The sequence below is a fragment of the Poecile atricapillus genome, chromosome 2 (genome assembly GCF_030490865.1).
Source record: "Poecile atricapillus isolate bPoeAtr1 chromosome 2, bPoeAtr1.hap1, whole genome shotgun sequence".
NCBI classification, from domain to species: domain Eukaryota; kingdom Metazoa; phylum Chordata; class Aves; order Passeriformes; family Paridae; genus Poecile; species Poecile atricapillus.
The window spans coordinates 124513540-124537237 of record NC_081250.1 but is presented as its reverse complement, the minus strand read 5'-3'; the positions used below and the strand labels follow the sequence as shown (position 1 = coordinate 124537237).

Genomic DNA, 23698 nt, shown 5'->3' with positions numbered 1-23698 from the left:
ATAAGTAGCTGCTCCTGCTCTATTTGTGAGAAGAGTATCCACTGATGATTTTGAGCATGGTCTCTTCATTCCTGGTTTCCTCTTCCTAAGTCCTACCCACTGCAGCAGGATGAAGCCAGGAGCCTAAAACCAACTACAATTAGGTAGATTATAGATATATAGATTATTAATTATTCTTTTAATGATCAATCCTTGCGATTCTTATCCACAGAATTTGCTATTGGCTTTAAGATGGTTTTACCTTTTAAAATTAGCTATATGGCTTTTCAAGATTGTGAGTACAGAATGCTACATAATACGGTCTCTTAGAGTGAATGCATAATTACAATCCTAATACTGGACTAACACATCTTCTGTAAAGAAACAGGGTAGGAAACACTTCATATCCTCACTTGACCATAGACAGGCAAACACATGTTTTTTCCCAGTCTTTCTGAAAAAAAGCCACTGAGCTAATCAAATGGTTTAGCTCTTAGGACAAGAGGAAGAAATATATTCTTCAATCTATTACCATATCCCAGAAGTTAAATGAAAAGCATTTCATTCTCATTCACATCAGACTGCTTGAACACTTTATCCAGTCTCAGTTTGAAGGTACCAAACGTCGTGCTAATAATACAAACTCCACACATCTCACATACCTAAAACAAAACTACATGAAGCATTAAGTCATACACTGCAATACATGAAAACAAATATGAATTCAGCAAGAAATGGGAGAGGTTACATTTGAAAAACACAAAACGGCATTCCCACAATGTAAATATGTTGTGGGTCACAGCCAATCAAAAAGGCAGCTTGATATTTCTGAGCAGTTCCACTGTTGTGAGCAGAAACAGGGCATGAAAACAACTTGTCCAGCCTATGGTTTACAAGGCAGTAGCAGGCTGCAAGTTGGCCCCAGCTATCTTTCAACACATTAAAAACAAAGCTACACAGAATGTGAGCCAACCAGACACAAAGTAACAACCCAGCATCAGCACCCGGATAATAAGTCATCTTCAGGAACTTGTGAATTCTGTATTCCAACAAATTCCTTTTCAATTCAAATTTCTACATATCAACTCAAAGTCTCTAAGGAACTTTACTGTTTTACATACCAGGGTCATATGATGGTGGAGGTGGTGGAGGGAGTTTTCCACCGTCTTTAAGATTAAGTCCTTTGGCTGCTCGTATAGTTGCTATAAATTCTTCGTGCTTTCGTCTCCAGTTAGAAGGTTTTTTGGGTGGTTCTGGCTAAGAGGCAAAAAAGAAAGTTCTGTATATCTGAAGCTTTTACTTGAAGCTAAGTATGCACCTTATTTTAGTACATAACATCATAGATTTCTTCCAAATTTTAGTTGGTCTAATTAACACGAATTTCCAGCAGAAATAAGCTTTATTAAAGTGCATATATAGTAAGCCTAAAATGCTCAATATCAGAGTAAATTATAACATACCCGTGGCTTAAGAGGTTTTACTGTGGGAATGTCAGTTCCTTCTGCTCTCTGTCGGCTGGAATCGAATGTCTTCCTTTTCTTGGCAGAAGTTTTTTGGCAAATGGGTCCATGTTTTTTCTATAAGCAGAAGCAAATCAAAAGAATACAGAACTTACTTTTAAAAATAGAAGTTATTAACACATTATTTCCCTCTTTCTTGATATAAAAATTAGCTAAAAAGCCCCAACTCCTGATAAATAAGCTCAGGCTGTTTTCACTTAAACATTTATGTCAGCTGCTACCTTTAAAACAGAACTACAGGAATTCATGGACATGTATACAGTCACAAAAACATGGGTGGTAATGAAGAAGAAAAGCAGAAGGCGTCTATATTTGCTCCTTACATGTAAAAAATTGATGATAGGTAGGCAGCTTTTGCATTGAGTGGCAAAACATATCACAGGTGTCTGAAATTCATATTCACATTTAATGAGAGACTGATTTCTATTAACAAAGGAGAAGTGAGTTTTGGAGATGGCTAACAAAACATTTACTAGCTGAGACTTAAAACTGCAGAAGACAAGGATTGATCATGTAAACCTAGAAAAGATGCTTTTAGAGGAATGTACTTCAGAAAATCATGGGATCTTAAAATAAAATTAGATCCCTTCTAAGGAGCTTCAAACCTGAGACAACTGGAATCAGTAATTACTTGGGGGAGGGAAAAAAACCCCACCAAAATCCCTACCAAAACAAAGCACCTAGATCTATTTTATTTAGCTATATTGAGCACTGCTTAACTTGCTTATCAACTTATCAAATCTAAAAGCAAACAATGCTCACACCACTTACCAGTGCTGCTGGAAAGAAAGTTCTTCCACAAATCTTACATGGCAACAGATCTCCAGTTTGCACTGTAACCTCACCTTAAAAAAACCAACATACTTCTTTAAGAAAATTTGATTAAATCAATGACAAAACATTATTTCATAAATGCTAACCTCATATACACTTAGCCATAATAAGAGTTGTTACTGTAAAAGTATACATCCTTTGACTTGTGCAGAGACTATGCAGATGAGAAAGGCAAAAAATATACTCAAGTCCTTATGCACTTTTGGAAGCTGTCAGGCCCAACAACACATCACCTGCAATTCTGTTTATTTATAATACATAACTCCACTCCCTTAAAAGGATGCATATCGATATACAAATAAAAAAATCCCCTGTAAGTCCCAATAACCGCTCAACTACACACCAAGAATAAAGCTATTTAGTGGGTATTTCTGTGTCTTTGGAAGTGATCAAATTTAGTGTCAAATACAGAAAAGTGACATTCCATCATTTATTTTGCTCTACTAAGTTAAACTATTCCACTTTCTCATGTAAAGAAAACATTTTGGAATGCTATTTTTAGTATATATTTAGTTCAGATTATTACTGATGGTTTACAGAAGTATTTCTGATGTTGCTATTCAAGCATTGGATGTAAACAATATATTTGACATACAGCTGATCCACAGAACCAGACAAAAGACCAACAAGTCAAAGTATCAAGGCCTATGCAAGCAAATATATTCATAATGCACATGCAACAGAATTCATATATGCATTATGCAACAGAACTGTGGCAGAGACAAAAAACTCCAGAGTTTCCCAGCAGAAGGCATCTATTATATCTAGTACTATACCAGAGGAATACAGGGATATTTTTCTATCACGTACACATCAAGAAAGAGGCAGTAAATTTGGATTATGTTTGAGACTTACTAGTAGCTTTCTCTGTGCTCAATCTGACTACTGCAGACAATACAACTGTCTATTTACACCACGTTAAAATAAAACCACTTAGAACTGACTTGTATTTAGGCGAAGCAGCATCTTAAACTAACATAGTCATCAACACAGAAATGTTCAGTGATTTGGTCAGCTTTTGTTCCCGGTTTCCCAGTGGAAAACTGTTTTCCATCTAAACATACATACTTGCTAACTAAGTGTACGACCAGTCCTAAAAAACGAGTAATTTAATTAAATACTTCAAAGCAAACAAAGAGATTCAGGCAGCCATCGTTCCCACTGAAAACCATTTTTGCCCAAATGCAAAGATTAAAACGGAGTAAGATCTCTATTACCAATTTGCAATTTTTGTCTATTTCTGATTTTTTCAATTACTTAAAGCAATTTCACTCCCAGTATATAACTGCATACAATGTATTAGTTGTCTGAACATACTATGGAACACAATGCATTTTAAGAATGCATTTTAAAAATCACATGAGAAGTATAGTTTAAAACATTTAGTTCATACCTTTAAGTAATTTATATACCTTTTCCATGTGGATATGAATAAGCCTGTCCTTACCACAACACAGCAACACTGCACTGACAGTAACCAAATTTTACAAATGAAAGTCATAATCAAGCTTCTTTTTGTGCCATCTAAATATCTGTGCATTTAGATATACACAAGTAGGAGAAGTAGGAAAAATGCAAAACATATAGATAAATCTTGGTTTTCTTCTATTCTTGCATTTGAATTATACTTGAATGCTATGAAGATTTACTAGGAACTTATTTTTTTTTACTCTATTATTTTTTCAAGCTCTATTTTAAAATATTATGTCAAAAATTTTTTCCATAGGTCTATTTTCATAAACCCACAAGCCTGAGCACCTGAACACGGGTACACAGCTTAGATGGCTGGGAACCTGCCCTCACCAATGATCTGACGGGTAAGCAGCAATGGCTGTAACCTTTTCTCAATTACTCCACTCAAAAATACAAGATATCCACAGATTTGTTTATTTCATGACTTCATTCTTCAGAGTCCCTACCACTCTTAATGATGATAAACTACATCACCCAAAGTGAGCAAACTCACTTCTGCTAAAGAGTTCAACTTCTTTTTATAACATCATTCTGATATAACTCTCAGCTTTGCAGAAACAAGTGAGAGGCATTTCCCAAAAATATGAAGTGACACTGTTCATGTCTTCAATAAATTAGCTGAAATAAATCAGAATTAGGGATCTTGACATAAGGTATACATATATATGATTAAGAATTTGTCAGAGAATTCTTTCAAGTAGCTGCCCTAGTAAAAGAAGCTACATGTCTCACAGTTTTCTTCTGTGTTCACTGAATTCCAGAATTTGAGCTGCTGTTTAAACTCCGCCTCAAAAGAAGCAGACTCGATAGCTGCTCACCTGAATGAGTAATATTTACATACAACATACCTAAGCACATGGAATGCCAATTACCACTTAGTGCAGCTACAGTTACAGAGCTGGATTTCTTTACAGCATTCCCACTCTCCTCTGTTGCTGGCAGGTAATCACATCTGCCCAGAGCTATTTCTACTGCCAACACCTCCTGTGTAACACAAATCACTGACCAAAACCACATAAGGAAGTAATTTTAAAAAAAATTAAAGTTCCTGAAGTTTTGTTGAAAATGGGAATCCAAGTGTCCTTCATATTTGCACACTTACCCTTTCATCTACTTAATTCCTCTGTGATTTCCCTGTTTTTAAAGTTATAAAAATCCCAACACCAAACAAACCAAAACCACAAAACCCTAATATTTCTTTCTAGGAGTCCAGAAGTCTTCCGTTACAGAAGGGTTAGCAATGTTATTCACATGAAATCTGATAACTTAAAAGTAAGACATGGGAGTAAAATTCTGAAAGTTGCAATTGAGTTAGTTTTGGCTTTGTTTTGTTTATTTTTTAAAAAGACATTAATGTGCAATATCTACTGCAATTATTTTCCTGAAAGAAGTTAACCTAAATGGTTTTCAATTTGGGATGCACTGTGGGGAGGAGGTTAAAAAAAAAAAAAAAAAAAAAAAGGAACACAAATCAGGAAACAGGAGGAGGACATGCTTGACAAAATGGTCTGAGAATAGAAATTGGTAGCAAGATGGTGTCACGGCAATTTTCTTCAGTCTGTAAATTTAGCAAGAATGCAAGACTTCTTTTTAAAATAATTTTGGTTATATAGCCACAGAAAACCCGAGATCCAGCAGCTAGAATTCTTTTCCTTTTTACCAACTTTAATACCACTAACCACCAGTGGTTTAGATGCTTGTATTAAACATGAATGTAGTTAACTTGGAGAAGGACTGAAATAATTATTACTGCTTATCTAATCAAAACACACATAGAGAAAAGATAAATATGATAAAAATTGTTATGTGAATACCACAGAAGTGGTATTTCAGTGGAAGTGATGCCAGAACTATGATACAGAGCTTTACATCCTATTCTACTGCCTCCCTGAGACCAACTCTCAAATAAAAACACAGTGTACAACCTAGTATGATACTGGGTATCTGACTTAACCAGATTGGAAGCTCATTAGCAGGACTATAATAATCTTATAATTTGTGATTGTAAACTGCCCTGTCAGGGCTCTTCTTCCTCCAGCTACTTCCAAATCACTGGGTTTATACCTACACAAGTTATTGCACGCGTTCCTTCTGAGTATGGTTACAGTAGAGTTGCCTATACTTTCTGGTCTTGAAGTTAAGAGTTTAGCTGTAAAGTCTGTGTGGACCACTAAGGCTGGCAGTACAGCTTTACAGTCTCCAGTTGTAACATGGCGCTTTCAATATAGGTAAGTTTAGACTTCCCTGAAACCTAAATTTCAAGAGAACAACTTCTTTCTTTCTCTCCTCTCATATTCAAATACCACAATTGATTTACAGCAGAAAGGACAAGCTCACAGTTCTCAGTTTATCTTTCTCAGTACAATGTGTGGACCCATCAATCCATACAAGTTTGATCTGACACAGTCACAGCCATAGCACTTGTTCACAGCTGTCATGTTTACAGATAAAGCAGTTGTGTAAACAGACTTCACTCCTAGAGGGAGCAAAACCCTTCAGTACTGCTGAATAACTTAAGTTTTGCTACACTTTTCTATTTTGGAGAGCTCTATATACCCAAGTATGTGCATGCATTTAGACAGGAATTGCAGAAACAAGAGTGTACTTCGTAATAGTATTTCATCATGTTGTAAAATCTGACTGCCCTTCAAAACCTTCTATTTATTTACAGAAGTGACAGTACTAAACTATTTAGGCCAGAAAACTGTGATAATCAGAATCATCAAGCCTCTCTGAATTCAAACATGCTGAAACACCCTGGTACAATTCCCAGCTTTGGGACTAGGTACCTATTTGAAGCCAGCAAGTAATCTGCAAGTGTTGAAAGTTATCAGCTGAAGAGCGCTAGCCAAATTCTTCTGCAAAACTGTATTCATTGCTTTTAGCATAAGTCCATTCTCATCTCCAAAAGCAAGGTATTTGTCACTTAAGAGTTCCACAGATTTATGGTACAGTAAAAAAATACTGTTCATTCCCTACAGTAGTTAGAATTTGCATCATCAAGCCACAGCATCTGGTTCTTTGATGACTGCCCAGTCTCTAACACATGTCCAATAATCAATATTGACTGTGTTATATTTTTTTAATCAATGCACTAACTAACCACAGCCTAACCAATGGCAAATACTACAAGCAAGAGCCACCTAAAAATTATACCAATGCAGTAACACAGATAGGGAACACTTCACAGAATCATAGAATGGTTTGGGCTGGAAGGGTACCTTGAAGATAATCTAGTTCTAACCCCCTCTTGTGGGCAAGAACACCTTCAACACCTTGCACAGACCGTTGAACATTTATTTAAATTAGAGCATTAATTTTTAAAATTTATAGCATTAATTTTTAAAAGCAGCTTTGAAGATAATTAAATAACATAATGAAAACATGAATGTATCAAAGCAGGAAAAAAATATTCCAATAATGGTCAAAGTTTTGCAAATTTGTACTATTTTGCCAAAAGGAATTTTGAAATGAAAATGTAAGTAAGGCAAATACACTGATTATAATTCTTAACAACAGGCAGTACTTGCCATACTTTGGTCAAGCCTGCTTGACAAATTATGTGTGCATGTTTTACCCCACTGAGCACATCCCTTCTCACCTGTGCTATTCTGCAGTTTGCAGGAAAGAGACAAAGGAAGAGGAAATCACAGTGAGCTCTGCCTCTTAGTATTAAATCACTCATATACTTTGAAATTTTTAAGTAGGTAAGTTTTCACGATTATCTGACAAATAGCAGATCAATCTACTTTTATCTATCTACTCCCAATTTTATAGGAAAGCCTCATGAATTCTCCTGTACTCCTGTATTGGCAATCTTGTATAAACCTGTCAATTCTGCTTCCAAAAGATAACACAAAGCACTGTAGCATCCATTCCTTCAAGCTGAAAAGACTTTCATAGTATTTCTACACATTTTTATATCAGCTTTTCAGTCTGACAATGAAAATGCATTATATTTGTCAAAAACCATGTTACTGCACTGAACATGAATGAGTCTGATGATGGTGAATTTCGTTTGCATTCCTTGAAAATAACACATCAAGGCAAGACCCACTGCCTCAAAGTGACAGCCTGGAGGAGGATTCTATATATTTTTTTTGGTGACTGAGAAATGAATTCCATGCAGTCAAGAATGACTGAAACAGCAGCACACACAACTCACATCATGGTGTACTCCCTTTTACTACAACTGTCTGTCCTTCTTTGCTTCCCTCCTCATATGAAGCATAACTTTTAATGTGAAAACATGTAATGTGTGTCACATTATACATCCTTAAAAATAACCAGCTCTCTCTATGGCCATATCTCATGGGACTATTGCAAGCAGATCCCTAAAGTCACAGCCTGCTCTCCTGAACTATGATGTCCTGCTATTCACCCAGCTCCCTCCTCTCAGGATCTTGAATTCAACCATCCTACAGTCACTGGAGGAAAGGCTGCCCCTGGCCTTTAGGTCTCACATGTCTGTACACATGAAATACTGCAGGATTGCCTCCCCTTGTCAGGTCCTTGATCACCTGGGTCAGGAATCTGTCATCAGTGCATACCAGAAGCCTCCTAGCTGCTTGCAGCTTGCTGATTTGTCCCTCCAGCAGATTAAAGTCTCTTCAGAAGTTAAAGTCTCTCATGAGGACCAAGGCCTGTGAATCCTCCCAGTTATGAGGGAGACCTCATATTTTTCCTGATAAGTGGGTTTTAGCAGACAGCCAAAACAGCTTTTCCCACACTGGTCTGCCTGCTAACCCTGATTCATACTCCCCCAGGTGGTTCTATAGCAAAGCTCCATTGTATTCTCACTGCTCTCCCACATAAAGGGCAACTTCCCCCTTGCAGTCCAGCTGGTTCTTCCTGAAGAGCCTGTACTCATCCAGCACAGCACTGCAGTCCTGTGAGCTGTCCTACCACCTACACATGATTCCAACTTGATTCTAGCCCTGCAACAGAGTGCAGACCTCCAATTCTTCCCATTTGTTCCTGTACTGAGTGCTAATGTACAGGCATTCTAGAGAGTCACTCAGTCATGATGGCCATCCAGAAAAATCGATTAAACCTTTCCCTGCAAAGCCTATGGAAATGCAACTAAACCAAAGGCAAACAAGCAGCAATATTTGATTGATCTGAATTCCAGATGCATCATCTAGCGTTCTATTAACAAGCTTTAAGATCAACTAGAAGCGTTAGGAAGCATGTGATCTGCAAAACCCATGTAAATATTCTGCTTTGGCATCAAAAGCACACTGTTCTCCTGTGTTCGGCTACAGGCACTGTGATGATTCTGAGGGCAGTCAGGCAAAGACTTGCCTTCTCTCACCAGCCTTAAACCAAGACTGTTTTGCAACAGTGATCCCCAAAACAAATCTGGGCTCATGCATTCTACAACACAAGTGTAATTTGACACAGCAACCCCATCCTAAATCAGAAACTTAACTGGCAAAAAATAATGTTTTAAAAAACCCTGATAATAAACTTAATTTATAATATATTGATTCCTAGTTTGCCTCTCCCTCAGGACTTCTTTAGAAAGTAAGCTCACTCCTCAGCTGCTCTGGCCAAGTGCTTACCACACTCCTGAAACCAGGTTTCACTGAAATGCAACACCTGCTTTTGAAGATAACCACACTGTGTTGTGTGCAGGTAAAACATTTCCATCTTTCCACTTTATTCAACCAATTGAAGTCAATTAGTAGCTCAATCAAGCTTCTGCAATTTAAGTTAAAAATGCAAGAAATCTAAAAAAAACTACAGAACAGTGCATAAAATCTGTTAGCTCTAAGATACTGAAGAAACTAATCTGAAGCCTTCAAATTCCTGTCTACACACATTCTTGTCTACTTCCTCTCCTTTAAAGTTGAAACATATTCTGGTAGTACACTACCCCATATCATATCAGCCTGAACTCAGCTTTTGGGATTTTTCCTTAAGAAAAATAACCAGTATTTATAAAAAAAAACAACATGATGGCTTAAAAAAAAGTAAATACATTGACCACCTATAGAGTGTCAAATTTAGATCACTTAACAGAGGTGCAAGTATGCCCAGTGACGCATCAGTTCAGTGCAAAGACACATTCATCATTGTGTTTTAATGGCTACCAGAGACAAATAACTTATTAAAAATTATATACATTAATATTAGTTTTGCATTTCAATCTTTAACAGTTTCCAAGCTGCTGTTTTAAGAACAGTGTACAATAAAATTAATTCCTTCTTTTGTGGGACAAAAGATACACCTATTAAAAAATAAAAGCTGAAATCTGAAGTCAAATGGAGCTAAAGAAAACAGCCACCGAAGTAAGGAAGCTGCTGCATGGATCCAGTGGGGCAAGACAAAGATCAACTCTAAAAGGAAAAGAACACTTGCATTAATATTATTTTTACTTTTCTACATAATTTTCTACACTGTTAGGGAGAAAAATAAGACTGGGCATTCAGAAATCCTGTCAAAACAAGAATAAGCACTTGCTCTCAAGAGTCACACTACTAACATAAAACCCCAAAGGAGAGATCTTGCACTGTTAGGGGTGGAGCAAGGCATCTCAGACATTCCCCATGCCATGGCAGGGTCCAGGGACAAATGCCAGCTCTCAGCAATAGATGGTGTACAGAGAAACGTGGAGGACACACCCAGACTGCTCAGTGTAGTCCCTACACAGGTCCACACGGGAAAGCTCTGGGTTTGACACTGCAATCTATTACCTGAGCCATCATCCCCTTCCAGCCACAATCAGCCTCCTCTGGCTGCTCGCGTGTGGGGCTGGGCAAGCGCTGACCTGCCACACAGAGCTGGAGTTTTGCCCTGGGACACAGCTGCCCCTCTGCCCCTTACTCCTTAGGCTGGGATGGGCTGTGAACAAGAGTGGGAAGCGGCATTTAGTTGGCTCAAGCAGCTGTTGTCGCCAAACTCCCAGAAAAAACAACAGACTGGAGAGAAGCTGATCAAACACCACCATTGGACTGCTCCAGCTTAAATGAAGTCAGGAATTCAGTGCTCGGCTCCGTCTCGCTCAAGCAAAACACAGGGCAACAAACACACCAGTGTGACAGCTTTTTTCTTGATATCCAGCAGTGAAAGCAACAACAACATGTTAATCCATCAAAAACGGTCCTGAGATTCAGCACGTGGTGAACTACTCATAAATGGAGTTTTAATCTCACCTTAGAGATCACTACATTGTCAGACAGAGCCAGTCTATTGCTCTACTTTCATCAGTAAGTTAAATGAAAATTGAAGAACAGCTGCAAAGTAACAAATGCTAGCGACTTTAGACGTAACATCAGGTTTGTCACCTCTAATGACAAGCATGCTCTCATTACTTTTACAAAACTTTAAAGGTACAAATTTAACTCAATCTAGTAACGTAACAATACTGACAAAAAATAACCTCATAGAGCAACAGCCTTAAAGAAGCAACAAAAGTAAATTTTAGAATCAACTTTTAAGTGACATAGAAACCTACTTTGCCATTTCACTGAACATTTAAACTTGCACTTAGTGAGAAAATGCAACTGTGACACTTTAAATATTATTTAGCTTTTTAAATGTCATTAATGCAGTTCCACATGCCAACTATTACACGTTCATCTCTCCACTTTTTGGAAAGGATCATGTTAAACTGGGTAAAGATCTTTCTTATAAATAGCATGCTTATATAAACCAAAGTAAAACAGTTCTTTCATCTATAATGCTGATCTTCAGCCAAGCAAAAGCACCAGCTTCTGAGGCTGGAAAGTCCAGGACAGGCATCTTGAGCCTGAGAGGGTCTTCCACCATCACAGACACACCAAGAGACCGCTGACAAGAGATAAAGTCCTGCGCTTCCCCATAAACATGACCCTCGCACACACAGCTGTCAAGCACCTACTGCACCAGTCAGCTCTGGGAAATGATTTCACTAAACACTAATATAATAAGGCAGCAGGCTGAGCCAGATTGCAGAAGCTGCCCATACTTCTGTGTCAGATGGGTATGACTGTGCAATTCCACATCCAAACATAAATTTAATCAAAGATGGCAACCAGCAATGGTATTCTGAGTTGCCAATGGAGCAATGACTGAATAAAAGCATAATACCCAATAAAATAACTTATTATAGTTGTTATTATTATTTTTGTAAATATTTTGCCTACTTTTTTTTCTGTCCTAGAGCAACCTTTCTACAAAAACCTAATCTGAGCCTAAGCTAATATGCATGAACAGAGACAGCTTAAACTGAAAAACTGTAAGAGCAACAATAAATAAATAAGAGCAAACCCACTTGCTTCAAATGTTTTGAAGCAGAAAGGGAAGAATTTTATTTTGTGGCAGTTTTTAAAGCACAAAAACATAGCACAAAATGACCCACAAAAATGCAGAAAATTGTTCTTAAGTTTCAAAAACTTCTGCATTCAAGGATGCTGGATAACAGCGTGAGATATGAGTGTTCATACGGCAAGGACAACTAGAGTTCTGGAGTTTTAGACATGACTTATTTCCTGTGCTATTCTGAAATTAATCTCAAGCATTCAGAAGAATCATTTTGCATGATGGAAAAAATGCTTTGACAAGCTCTAGCATTTGAAAGTACTTTCAAGAAAAGGTTCAGTAAAACATGAGATTTCACCTATGACTTAGCAGTTCCCTTCACTCACAGTAACTTCTGAAATACAACCAAGATATAGGTTTCATTTCCAACAAGTCAGAAATTGGACAAATTTTATGAAAAAAATCATAAGTTTTTTCAGGATTCTGCTGTTGTGTCTAGATGCACTTTTCTCTTACCTCCTGTAATTAAGGTGCTAGAGCTTACACAACACAGCAAGCATAGCTGGCCTTGGTAAATCAGCACACAGCCAAATCAATTGATAGATGCACTGCAGATGATGTATGGTCTCAAATGCAGTCAAATGCATAGCTTACTCAAAATCAAGGCAAGCTCTCCCGTTTTGGAGAGGTAACACACCATTGTCCTGAGAGCTGGAATGCCTGATAAGGCATTATTTGATAAACACTGGATAACATCTTTCAAATTTCAAAGGCATTAACAGTCAGCAAAGAATGTCGAGTGAATCAAAGAAATCTCTTGGGATTTTAATGCCAAGTTATGTCCAAATTTAGAGTCTTGATGAAGTCACTAGGCTCAAGAAGGGTCAAATTAATGTAAAATCTACTAAAGACAGAACACAGGTATTCTGTGAAAATTAATTTAGTCCTCCAACTGTTCTAGAAGTGTAAAGAACAAAGGCTAGTTTGTGCTTACTCCTATTTAAGCACTCAGTTATCTCTACAGAAGTAGAGCATGCAAGACTTAGTGACTGCGTTGTATAGCTTCTCAGAACAGGTCTGTATTTTTTTAAGTAGTATGGTTAAAGCAGCTTGCAAAACGTAATGACAGGCCTACAAAAATGCTCAGATTGCAAGCTGTAACTTCATGAATTCCAAGCTGATATCTATGTTATGATGGAAAACATCATCGCTGAAAATGATGTTATCATTTCAGAGAGCAAGAACGTTTTCATTAGTTCAACTGCCACAGGATAAAGTTGAAAATACCCTGTCAGCAAATTCATACCTAGTTTTCTTTACCGCATTGAACATTTCCCTAGCATGATAAGAGGATCTTAACACCCACCTTAGCCATCTGTTAGCAAAAAAGCCGGGCTCCTGGCAAAGATGCCCGCACGCTGCGCCGCACCCCGCCCGCAGGGGCCCCGGCGAGCGGGCTCGGAGCGCGGCCGCCGCAGGGAGGGGCCGGCAGGGCCGGTGCGGGAGCCGAGCAGAGCCCGAGACAAAGCGCAGGGAGCCCGGTCCTGCCACCGCCCGGAGCCCCGGGCTCCGCTGCCTCCCGCCTTTGTCCGCTGCCCCCTCCCGTGGCGCTCGCCCGCCTCAGCCCCCGCCGCCCCCCGGCACTCCCGGCCGCGGGGGCTCCGCCAACGGGGAAGGCGGTGCCCGGGTCCCACTCCCACCGCCGCCACCGCCCAGGCACGCCCCAGCCACACAAAGGACCAACACAAAGGACCCGCCTGGCCCCGGGCTGCCCCGGCCCCGGCCCCGCTGCTGCCGCTCACCTTCCAGCCCCTCCATGGCGCGCCCCGACCGCCGGCTCGGGCTGGGCTCGGTTTCCGACCGCCGCTGCTGTGGCAACGCCGCCACCTCCCGGCCCGCCAACAACCGCCGCTCCCATTGGCCGGGCGGGCGGCCACAGCCCCGGGCGGGCGGGCGGCCTCTGCCCCCGGCACCGCCGCCGCGTCCCCGCCCGCATCGCCGGCCCCGCTCCGCCTCCGCCCGCCGGGGCTATGTCACCCGCCCTTAGGCTGCGCCCCTGGTTGGGTCTCCCCAAGAGAGCAGGGCACCGGGTCGGGGCATCTCCCTGCAAAAACCAGGCGTGTTCTGACTTAGGTGCGATGTGACGGGTCCTGAAGCCCATACGTTGAGGTTATGCTGAGATCAGGACCTCCTCGAAGAGCAGCTCAGGGATCTCTGGGGATCATCCAGTCCAAACCTCTGTCAAGGCAGGATCACCTATAGCAGGTGATACAGGAACGAGTCCAGGAGGATTTTGAATCTCTCCAGAGAGGGACGCTCCTCGACCCTCCCTGAACACGAGGACAAAGCGAAGCACATGGCGAGAAGTGACCCTGCAGTCGACAAAGCATCCAACATCTCTGGATGGATCCGGGCAGCAACGGGGACGGTGCCAGGGACCCTCCACCCTCAGCATCCAGCAGCTGAACAGATGGGTGCTGATGTGTGGCCTTCCTGGGTGTCCCCTTGCTTATGGGAAAACTAGGACAACTACAGGAAGAACACAGCAAAAAATGTTTCCAGGTTCATGTCCTGAAAATAATTGCAGTCAATGGATTCCCCCACCCTTTTTTTCCCGTTACTTTCTTAACTGAAGGAGATGCTAATATAAGATTGGTATCTTGACTGAATCTCCTGCTAGAGGATAATATTTGAGTATGGATGTTTTTGGAAAATAGTGCTACTAAATTGCCGTTGGCTAATGAATACAAATAATGCTTGATACATATGGAAATTCTTCTGTTCCTTTTACAAAAGGTCTCCACATTTTTTAGCAACCAAAGTATTTCAATATTTCTTTCTCCAAGCCATTATTTTACAATTACTTCTTAAGATCTTTTCTTTGTCTTTCTTGTGGCAATATGCCATGAGCAACTATAATAAAGTTTTCTAAAATACGATAAACCTTATAGAAATTTCTACAGTCTTTACAGGCACACACAAATAATTTCTCTTCTTATTCTAGACAAGTTGGTTGATATAGATTCATTTGTCCATAGAATCACAGTTAGTGTCCTTATAACGGAATATCTGTGAATGCAACACAAAAAACTACATTAAATTGGAGGTTATGGTCATGTTGTCATCTCTCATCCCCTTTGCACAGAATAAAGAGATCCAGATGCTGCATGCCAAACAGTCAGAATGTAAATCATTACTAATATATGATTAAAATCATAATTTGAGACCAAAAACTTGGGTATATATGGTAATTCTAGCTGCAATTTTTTTCTAGTTAATTTAGTAGAAGTACATTTCAGATTTGCCTTTGGTCTCCAGAGTTTATGCTTATAAAATGAGCGGCCATGCCAGAAAGTAGCTAGTTTGCTACCAAATTGCAAAGTTCTAAACTTTGCAAATGATCCTGTAAATCTTTGACACAGAACTTAAAGAAGCCTTTATCTAGCAAGATTTCGTGATAAACTAACCATTAGGTTAGTGTACCAGGAGTGCACTTCCTTTCATGATATTTCCATATGTGGATTGCAAATTCAAAACCAGAGGAGATGTTCTCAGTTTAGTGAAGGGTTTCATATTAGAGGTACATTTGGTTTGGTTTGGTTTATTGTTTCTCTTTGAAATTTTAGGTGATTTTTCTTAAAAGCAGGGGCATGCATTAACATCAGGTTACACACCTTTAAGTATCTATACTGTGGTGTTCACATCTGAGGTAGCTGGCAACTTCCCCAGCACAGTCTGTAGAGATTTGTCTCTGTAGTTGACATGGTCTGTGGGGTCTGCCAGGCCAAATCATCTGTTCCAGGGTAAGAGACGAATGAATAGTCAATACCTGCCTCAGAGTAGGATTCTACTGCAAAACTAAAAGGTTCTTTTGGCTCATGTGACTGGTGTCTGAACATGTGTGGTGCAACTGTAACTGTGGACAGCATACTTTAAAGGACTCCTGATGCTGAAAAGTAGCTGTCTTTTAACGGTGGTGGCTGAACAGACAACTAGTCCTCTGTGATCATGAGCCACTGTGCTACACGAATGCCTTCACAAATTTAGCTTCATATTGAAAAAAACCCCAAACCTATGTTTTCCTTTTGTAGACCTATTGTGCCAAACTCAAGTCTACTGCAGTGACATTCCTATAACATTTAGGATTTTTTTTGCAAACCATATGCTAAATTTATTAATTACTAGTTAGCATCAGGTATGCTTATGCCAGTATTTTTTTCTGGCTTATGTAATTTATTCTTTACCTCTCTGATGCATTTATAAGGAATTAGCATCCATTCTGTTTCAGTATTTGGCTTGTTAGCCTAAACAAGGTAGAGCTCTTCTGAACTGTCTTCAGAAGCTATGCTTTCCATTTCCATGGTACCCTTTATTTGGCTTATTCCATGTTAATTCATATTTCATGTGTGATCAGAATCTTGAACTGTCCTGGAGAGGTCATCTTACCACATCACTTAGACTTCTTTTCCTCTAATTTTACTAATTCATCTTAGGTTACATTTGGTATGTAACCTGTAGCTATGGTAAGCCCATGGGCACCATTATATATTTAACAACTCTTCCATATCAGTTGTTTTGCAGAGTCAGCAATGATGATAGAAATTTTTGCCTCTAAAAAAGAAGATCTACTGTCCTGAGTGTCTATGAGAAGAAAGGAAAGCACAGCCCTAAAAGCAGAAGCTATGTCTTCCTTACTCAAGCTTTTTCAAAGAATTTAAATACAATCACTAGCACAGCCATGCCAGAAGGAATTCCAAAGAGGACAGGTGAAAGTCAATCTGAGGTATGCTCAGATATTAAGCAGGTGTGTAGAGAGGCCACCTAACATTGACACAGTTTCCAAAAAGACTCAGGTCTCCTTCTTCTGGCTATTAAAGGGACAGGTCTTCGTTTTTTGTTGGTAAACAAAGGAGTTTGCCCATGGGGATAAGTTGCAAGAGATAAATTATGAGTTTGTGATAAATTAGAAAAGCCCATTTTCCCTATGGTTTGTGGGCACAGGTAAAAGTTACAGGTTAGTCTAGATCGTTGGTTGCATAAGTCAGCATTTTCAAAAGTGCCTAGAGACGTGGAATCATGGTCTAAGATTTGAAACTGTCCTGAATTTCAAAACTTAGGGAAGAAGTGGCACCAAATCTTTCTGCCAGAATCTGTCAAGGCCTCTTGCAGAAGAGCTGGAGGACTGTTCTCACAGGTCCCAGGTGTATTACTGACACGTAAAGTTGTCTCTTTGCTTGCTTTGACCAGCAGATGTTAATGGCTGGCACAGCTTGACTGGCAACAATAAACTCAACTAATTTCCTATGTGTAAGCCCTGTTTGTCATCTAACCACTCTCGTGTGACAGATGGAAAGGTAAATGTAGAAGTCTCAGGGGTACCAAATGTAAAAGTGTTCAGTTCTGTTCCCCAGGATTGGGACTGACAAGCAGAGAGATGGTTTTCGCATTCGGATTTAGGATGTTTATTTTACCTTATCTATATTACATGTTTACAGACAGCAAGTACTTCTACACACTAACCTGACAAACTACACATGGTGACTTTGCACTCTGTCCACAAGGCCTTTTAAGCATAAACTATCCAATTATCAAATACCAACTAATTTATTTTTACTTTTAACCCAATAACCAAACACCTGTGTTCTGCGCTGTGTACTTTTCTGTCCAATTACATAGTACCACCCAAAACCATGAAGAAGAAGGAAGAAAAGCAAAGACAATGCCCAAGGACCTCCATCTTGTCTCTTATTCACTGCTATATCTCAAACTTTTTATTTTTCACCCAGTGACTTAACATAATTCTGTCTAATTCACACATTCACATTCCCAGCTTCTCCACTCAGTTTTAGAAGCCTTCTCTATGGTCTTAAGTTAAACCCAGTGTTCTCTTGAGCCTGTCAGCATAGATAAAGGGACTTTTTCTGTGCCTGGGACTCCAGCAGGTAAAGGATATATTTGGTAAAATGCAGTGTGATAAAGCTCTGACATTGGTCATATGTCCAATTGTCACTCCAGACAAAGGAGGGTTGCTGTGGGAAATGGACTATGAATCTTATAAGTAGTTTAGACAGGCCAAGAGGAGCTGTGGAATAAATGTGTGTTCCTGTACATATCAACATAGAAAAATCCCTACACTGTACTAGTCCAAATCTTTAGGCCATTTAGAAAAAGTGACCCCAAGAATCCAGAGTTTTGACAATACCTTGCCCTTGGTTTTTGCGAAGCAGTGCAAATCATTTTTTTGGGGCAGAAGTGTCAAAAAGCTACTAAGTCCTGTAAAATGATCAGAATTTCATTAACATTTCAAATGCTCCTTTTCATCATTTGAATCCCTGTCACAATGACTAAAATCTTTATAAAAAATCAAAATCTTTCCACTATCTTTCATGTTAATAATGAACACTGGATAAAGAAGGATCTCCCAAAACGATATCTTAATTAATACACTTTGCACTATAACTAGCCTCTGGGAATTCAGATATGCTTGCACAGAGGGACTTCAAAATTTAAATATTCCTAATAAGCTTTTTCTTACAGTTAATGTTAATTGAGGACTACAGACAAGAATGATTACTCTCCTACTAAACTAATTCCTCAGTTGAATTCCTGCAAGAGTGCCTTTTGTTCTTTTTTGGGTTATAATCACAATTTATATTCAGGAATGGAGTATTGTGATTTTGCTATCAATCTTTTTAGCAACTTTTTTTTTTTTTTTTTTTAGTACAGATTTATAGTTTTGTTTGTTGTGGCTGTCCCAGATTAGACAGAATGAGACTAAAGACCACAATAAAATTTGGTAAGATATAATGGAGTAAACAGTTTTTGCTCTCTTAGAATATGAACTGCTCAATTTATGAAGCTGAGTCTAAACTGAAAAAATAAGAGTAAATGAGTTATAATAATGCCCAAAAGAAAAAGATAATATGCGTTTAATTCTTGGTTGCCAGCTGTGGGGTAAATTTTCTCAAGCTGAGTAGCCAGTAATAGAAGGAGACTAGGGACTGTGATTTTATCACTGAATGTAGTACCTCTGCTGTTCTCTTATTTCTATATATTGGCTTTTGCAACCTGCATAACAGTCTTTGTAAGCTGAGATGCTATTTTTTACAGCTGTACTAGCAGACAAGTTCTTAAAAAATAAGAGAGCAAATCAGAGTACAGAATATGTAAGCCAAACAAATTGACTTTTGGTAAATCCCCTGCACTGTTTCTGTTTAATTTCCAGCACACTTCCATGCTTCAGCTTGCTGGTTTAGGACACAATCTGTTTTATAAGGCACAGCACAAGCCAAAAGGGGGAGATCACAGAGAAACAAAACAATGCTGCAAAGTTGGGTTTGCAGAGCCAGAGAGTTCCACAAGGCATTTTATGTGTTTGTCTTTCCTAAATGCTCACTTGGAAGATGGACTTTGCTAGGTAGACATGTAAAACTTGGGTGCATCTATGTATTGTATGAACAAGTTGACCACCCAGCTGCTGAAATCTTCTGCTCTTCTGAAACTCTCCAAATGTCTTGCACAGTAAATAAAATTAAATTTATACATATGTACCATGATTCTGTCAATGAGATGAGGCGATTTCACCCTTTAAGGCAAATTTTTTTAAATCAAGAAATTTAAATGGCATTACAAATTAATCTATATTTATATTGTAATTTGATACTGTATTTCTTCACTATGCAGAGGAACAGGTCATATTAAATCATGGCAAGACTAGAAATTCTGTCTGAACTTAAATTTTGTTTCAGAATAAAGTATTCTGAAGGAACAGATGGAAAAGTTTCATTTTTTATTAGTCACCTAAGATACTCAGCTTTTCTCCCAGAATGTGATCTCGTGATCCATCTATTCTTCCGCAAAAACATGGACAGATTATGCAGTGCATATCATCCCTTATCACATTGTGAGATGTGACTCAATTTGCACGTTTGCAGTTCTTTGGGAATACATAGCCATGGATATGCCAGTAGAAGTCCTTCTTAAATAATTTTCATATAACAGTTTTACAAAGAAAGAAAGCACTAATGTTTCATCTAGTTTCAGATGAACATTTAGTTTTGTCTAATCCAAGTATCATTAAATTAGATGTACTTTCCCTTGAGTTAAACAAAGAGCCCAGTCAATGAATTCACCAGGCCTGTTCTAGTTGTAGCTGATCTCCCAGTGATTGTCTCTTTTTATTTTTCCTTTCAAAGCCACAGCCTCGCTCTCTATGTTTCTTTGGCCTATCTCACGCTGTCTCTTCCCAGTAACATTCGTGCATGGCCAGGGTGAGAATTCCCTCTGTCTTATGATGATTTGTGGGTTTTCCCCCCCAAATAATAGATATCTGCATGCCCTATGTTCTGGTACTAAGATGTGTCAGTGATTACATCTACTGCGAGTATGGGATGAAAACTGATGCTCCAGCCTCTCTAACACCCAGTTCAACAGGGTATTGCAATCAATTTCTTTTCAGGTATAGATCAATACATTGGAACTTTTCAGCAAACTGGAAGTAATTGTGGCAAATATGGTGGCCCTCAGTCTGAGATACTTTGGCTTTCTCTGTAAAAGTTTGCTTTGTTATGTAGTTAGATGTGTGGATAAAAATCTGATTTCACCATGTGATACAACTCCACTGATCTTTCCAGCTTCATGTGAGTACTTATGGGAGAATCTTGACACATTAGGCACATAGTAGATTTTAAAAATTATTTGTCGTGATGAATGGTTGCTCATGAGTGAGTTTAATAATTACTGTAGATTTTAATATAAAGAAAAAAATGTTGCATTTTATTTTCTAATTTTCCATCTGGCAGGAAGTTTTCCATATCTTGATAAAAACTCATCAAATCTACAGAGGCTTGAGCAGGAAACACAGAAATATTAGTCCATACTTTCACTTTGGGGAATGGGCCCATCAAACTGGAATATGTCAGTAACTGGGCTGTGGCACAGTTCTATTTTTAATCACAGAAATCAGAAATAGAAGGGACACATGCTAGGTCAGAATAATTGTCACAATATGTTCTTAAATATTTCATGCCATTTGAGCAAACTTCAGAATTTAGAGATGCAAAAAAAATCTTTGATTATTTGATTCACTGGATAGTATTTGATTTGACATAGCTTTTCCTTGATTTTCTTCTTTGGCTTACTGTGAAATGTCATATTGATGAAAAAGATTTACATACATTGATCTCAGAAATGGAGTCAAGGTTTCTGTTTTTATTCAACATCGTGAGACACACTTTGAATTCAGAGCCTGATTAAGATGATATTTGCTCTGAGTGTAAAAAAAGCCTATTTGGATATAGAAGCTGTTACTTGTGAAAATAATATCCAGCAACTATGGAAGTTTTTTGATCTCAAACCATTACTGACACTGGCAGAGTAACACATGGAAAAAGGAAATGAAAGCACAAAAAACCACCAGTAGAATGAAGAGCTGAAATTGTCCCATCTGCCTCTTACTCATAATCATCTTCTTTGTCCTTGAAGAGAGATAAATATTTGTAAAATACAAACTTACGTATGTGATTTTGGCTTTCATTTAATAATGGGCATAAAGGAGATTTTGAGAATCAATTTATTCCACATTGATTATAACACTTTATGATGGGATTTTTGTTTGTTTATTTCATTTTCCTGATGCCACTTCCATGATGTTTGTGAGGATTTTGTTGATTTTAAGTGGAATTCAATCTTATTTTCTCAACAAATTATATATAAAATAAGATAAAATGTGCCAGGCAAAGTTTGCCCAAAAATATTTTTTTTTTTGTGTCTCTGTACATCAAAATTTCTTATGCGACTTTTCTTAGTCTTTAATATATGAACATTTTAAGTGTTCAGTAGATTTTTGTGTCCATTTGAGAAGGACATTTAGATCATAAACATATCAGGTACTTCCAAGTATTGTCATTTAAAATGCAAAGAAGTTAGAGATCAAACATAGGCAGTAATGGGAGAAAAAAAAAAGTATTTTGCTGGCAGGCACTGCTGGTTGTCTCTTTCCTTATTGATTCCTCCCTTTGATTTTTCTTTAAATACTTTTGGAGAACTAATTCTATAAAAAGTCTAATTAAAACTGAAAGGAAAAACAAGGAACTGAAACTGAGCTTCAAGCCAAATTTTGTATTTTCAAATATGCTTTTTGTGTGGATCTAACTGCAACTAAGCCAGCAAAAATCTTTTACAGCTCTGGGATACTGCTTACACTCCCTAAACATTTTGCAATACAGAGTCCTTTTACCTACAGATCTACCTACTTCCCTCTGATCCTAGGGATCGCTTAATTCAATATCCACTAGTGTGAAATTCTTGCTTTTTGTGGACCTAATTCATTAGCAATAGAATAGAAAGAGCTGGCTTAGCAGTGCTGTGCAACTGGCAGTTCAGGGAGATACTCCACTGAATGCTATTAACTCCTCTGAATACTTTAAAATGAGTCTCTTGTGTTACTTTCTTGGCTTGATTTTCTCTCAGTATTTCAGATAAGGCTATTTCCTAAGTATTCTCTCCAGGTATTTGAACATCTATTTCCAGAACTTTGATCTCAAGGAATGCTCTTGCAACCTCAGGTTCTTCACTTCCCTCTCATCATTATTTCCCTCACTGATTTCTGTATTGTAAGCAGAATCAAATGAGGCCAGCTCTGCATTTGCACTTCTGATCTGGCTTGGATGACTATGTCTATTATCCCTTGTATGCATTTCATGCATCTTAATCAAGATTTGGGACAGCAGAGTCAGTAGGCACTACTTGTACCTGAAACTACTTTTCCTGAAACCAAACTTAAGCATACAGATGTGATTTGACCTTGTGAAAGGAGATTCTTGGGTATCTCAAAGTACCCCAAGTTCTCTCACCTGTCCAGTGTCCTACATAAAATCACCAAATGCAGTTGGGATAGATGGAGGCTGTTCAGCCATATCTTGAAAGGCTGGGGCTGTTTGCACCTCAGATAAATATGTGACTAAGTGGGTTTCAAAGTGCCTGCAGTACAGCAGACAAATGTGGGGATTTGCTTAGAGCATGGTGACTGAGTCATCATAAAAAAAGCCCCATTTATGTCTTACGAGTCAGCACTTTGCATACCTGCTGAATATAGCCTTCAGCCCATATTTACAGATAGGCATGCCATCCCTGCTGACCAGTCCTACAGGCTATGTTACCTCAAGTCTTGGTGTCTTCACACTTATGGCAAAGAGAGGGAATGATGTTGTGGACTGCACTGACAAAGCACTGCCAGCAGGCAAAGGGAGGGAATTCTGCTGCTCTACTCAGCACTGGTACTCAGTACTGGGGGGTACTACACTGCACCTGGAGTACTGCATCCCATTCTGGATGGCCCAGTGCAACAGAAATATGGAAGTACTGGGCCTTCCAGTGGAGGGCCATCAGGATGCTGAAGGGACTGAAGCATGTCTCCAGTAAGGAAAGGCAGACAGAGCTGGGACTGTTCAGCCTGGAGAAGAGAAGGCTCAGAGGGATTTCATCAATGTGTAGAAATATCTCAAGTGAGTGGGCAAAGAGTACAGAGCCAGGCTCTTATCAGCAGTGCCAGTGACGGGACCAGGGGCAGTGGGCACACACCAACACACAGGAGGCTCCTTCTGAACACCAGGAAAGAGCTTTTTACTGTGAGAGTGACTGGGTACTGA

The 23698-nt window shown here is 39.0% G+C and overlaps 1 protein-coding gene across 1 annotated transcript in view; it reads right to left on the bottom strand.

Annotated features, from left to right (window-relative positions):
- The window catches only part of ZC2HC1A (zinc finger C2HC-type containing 1A), a 31689-nt gene extending 17747 nt beyond the window's left edge, over window positions 1-13942 (bottom strand). The window contains exons 1-4 of the mRNA XM_058833399.1: window positions 13853-13942; window positions 2271-2344; window positions 1440-1556; window positions 1101-1236 (exon numbers count right to left, since the gene is read on the bottom strand). Of these exons, the coding sequence (XP_058689382.1) occupies window positions 1101-1236; window positions 1440-1556; window positions 2271-2344; window positions 13853-13868 (343 nt within the window). The 5' untranslated portion in view covers window positions 13869-13942. The remainder of the gene's footprint in view (window positions 1-1100; window positions 1237-1439; window positions 1557-2270; window positions 2345-13852) is intronic.
- Between the last annotated feature and the right edge of the window lie 9756 nt (window positions 13943-23698).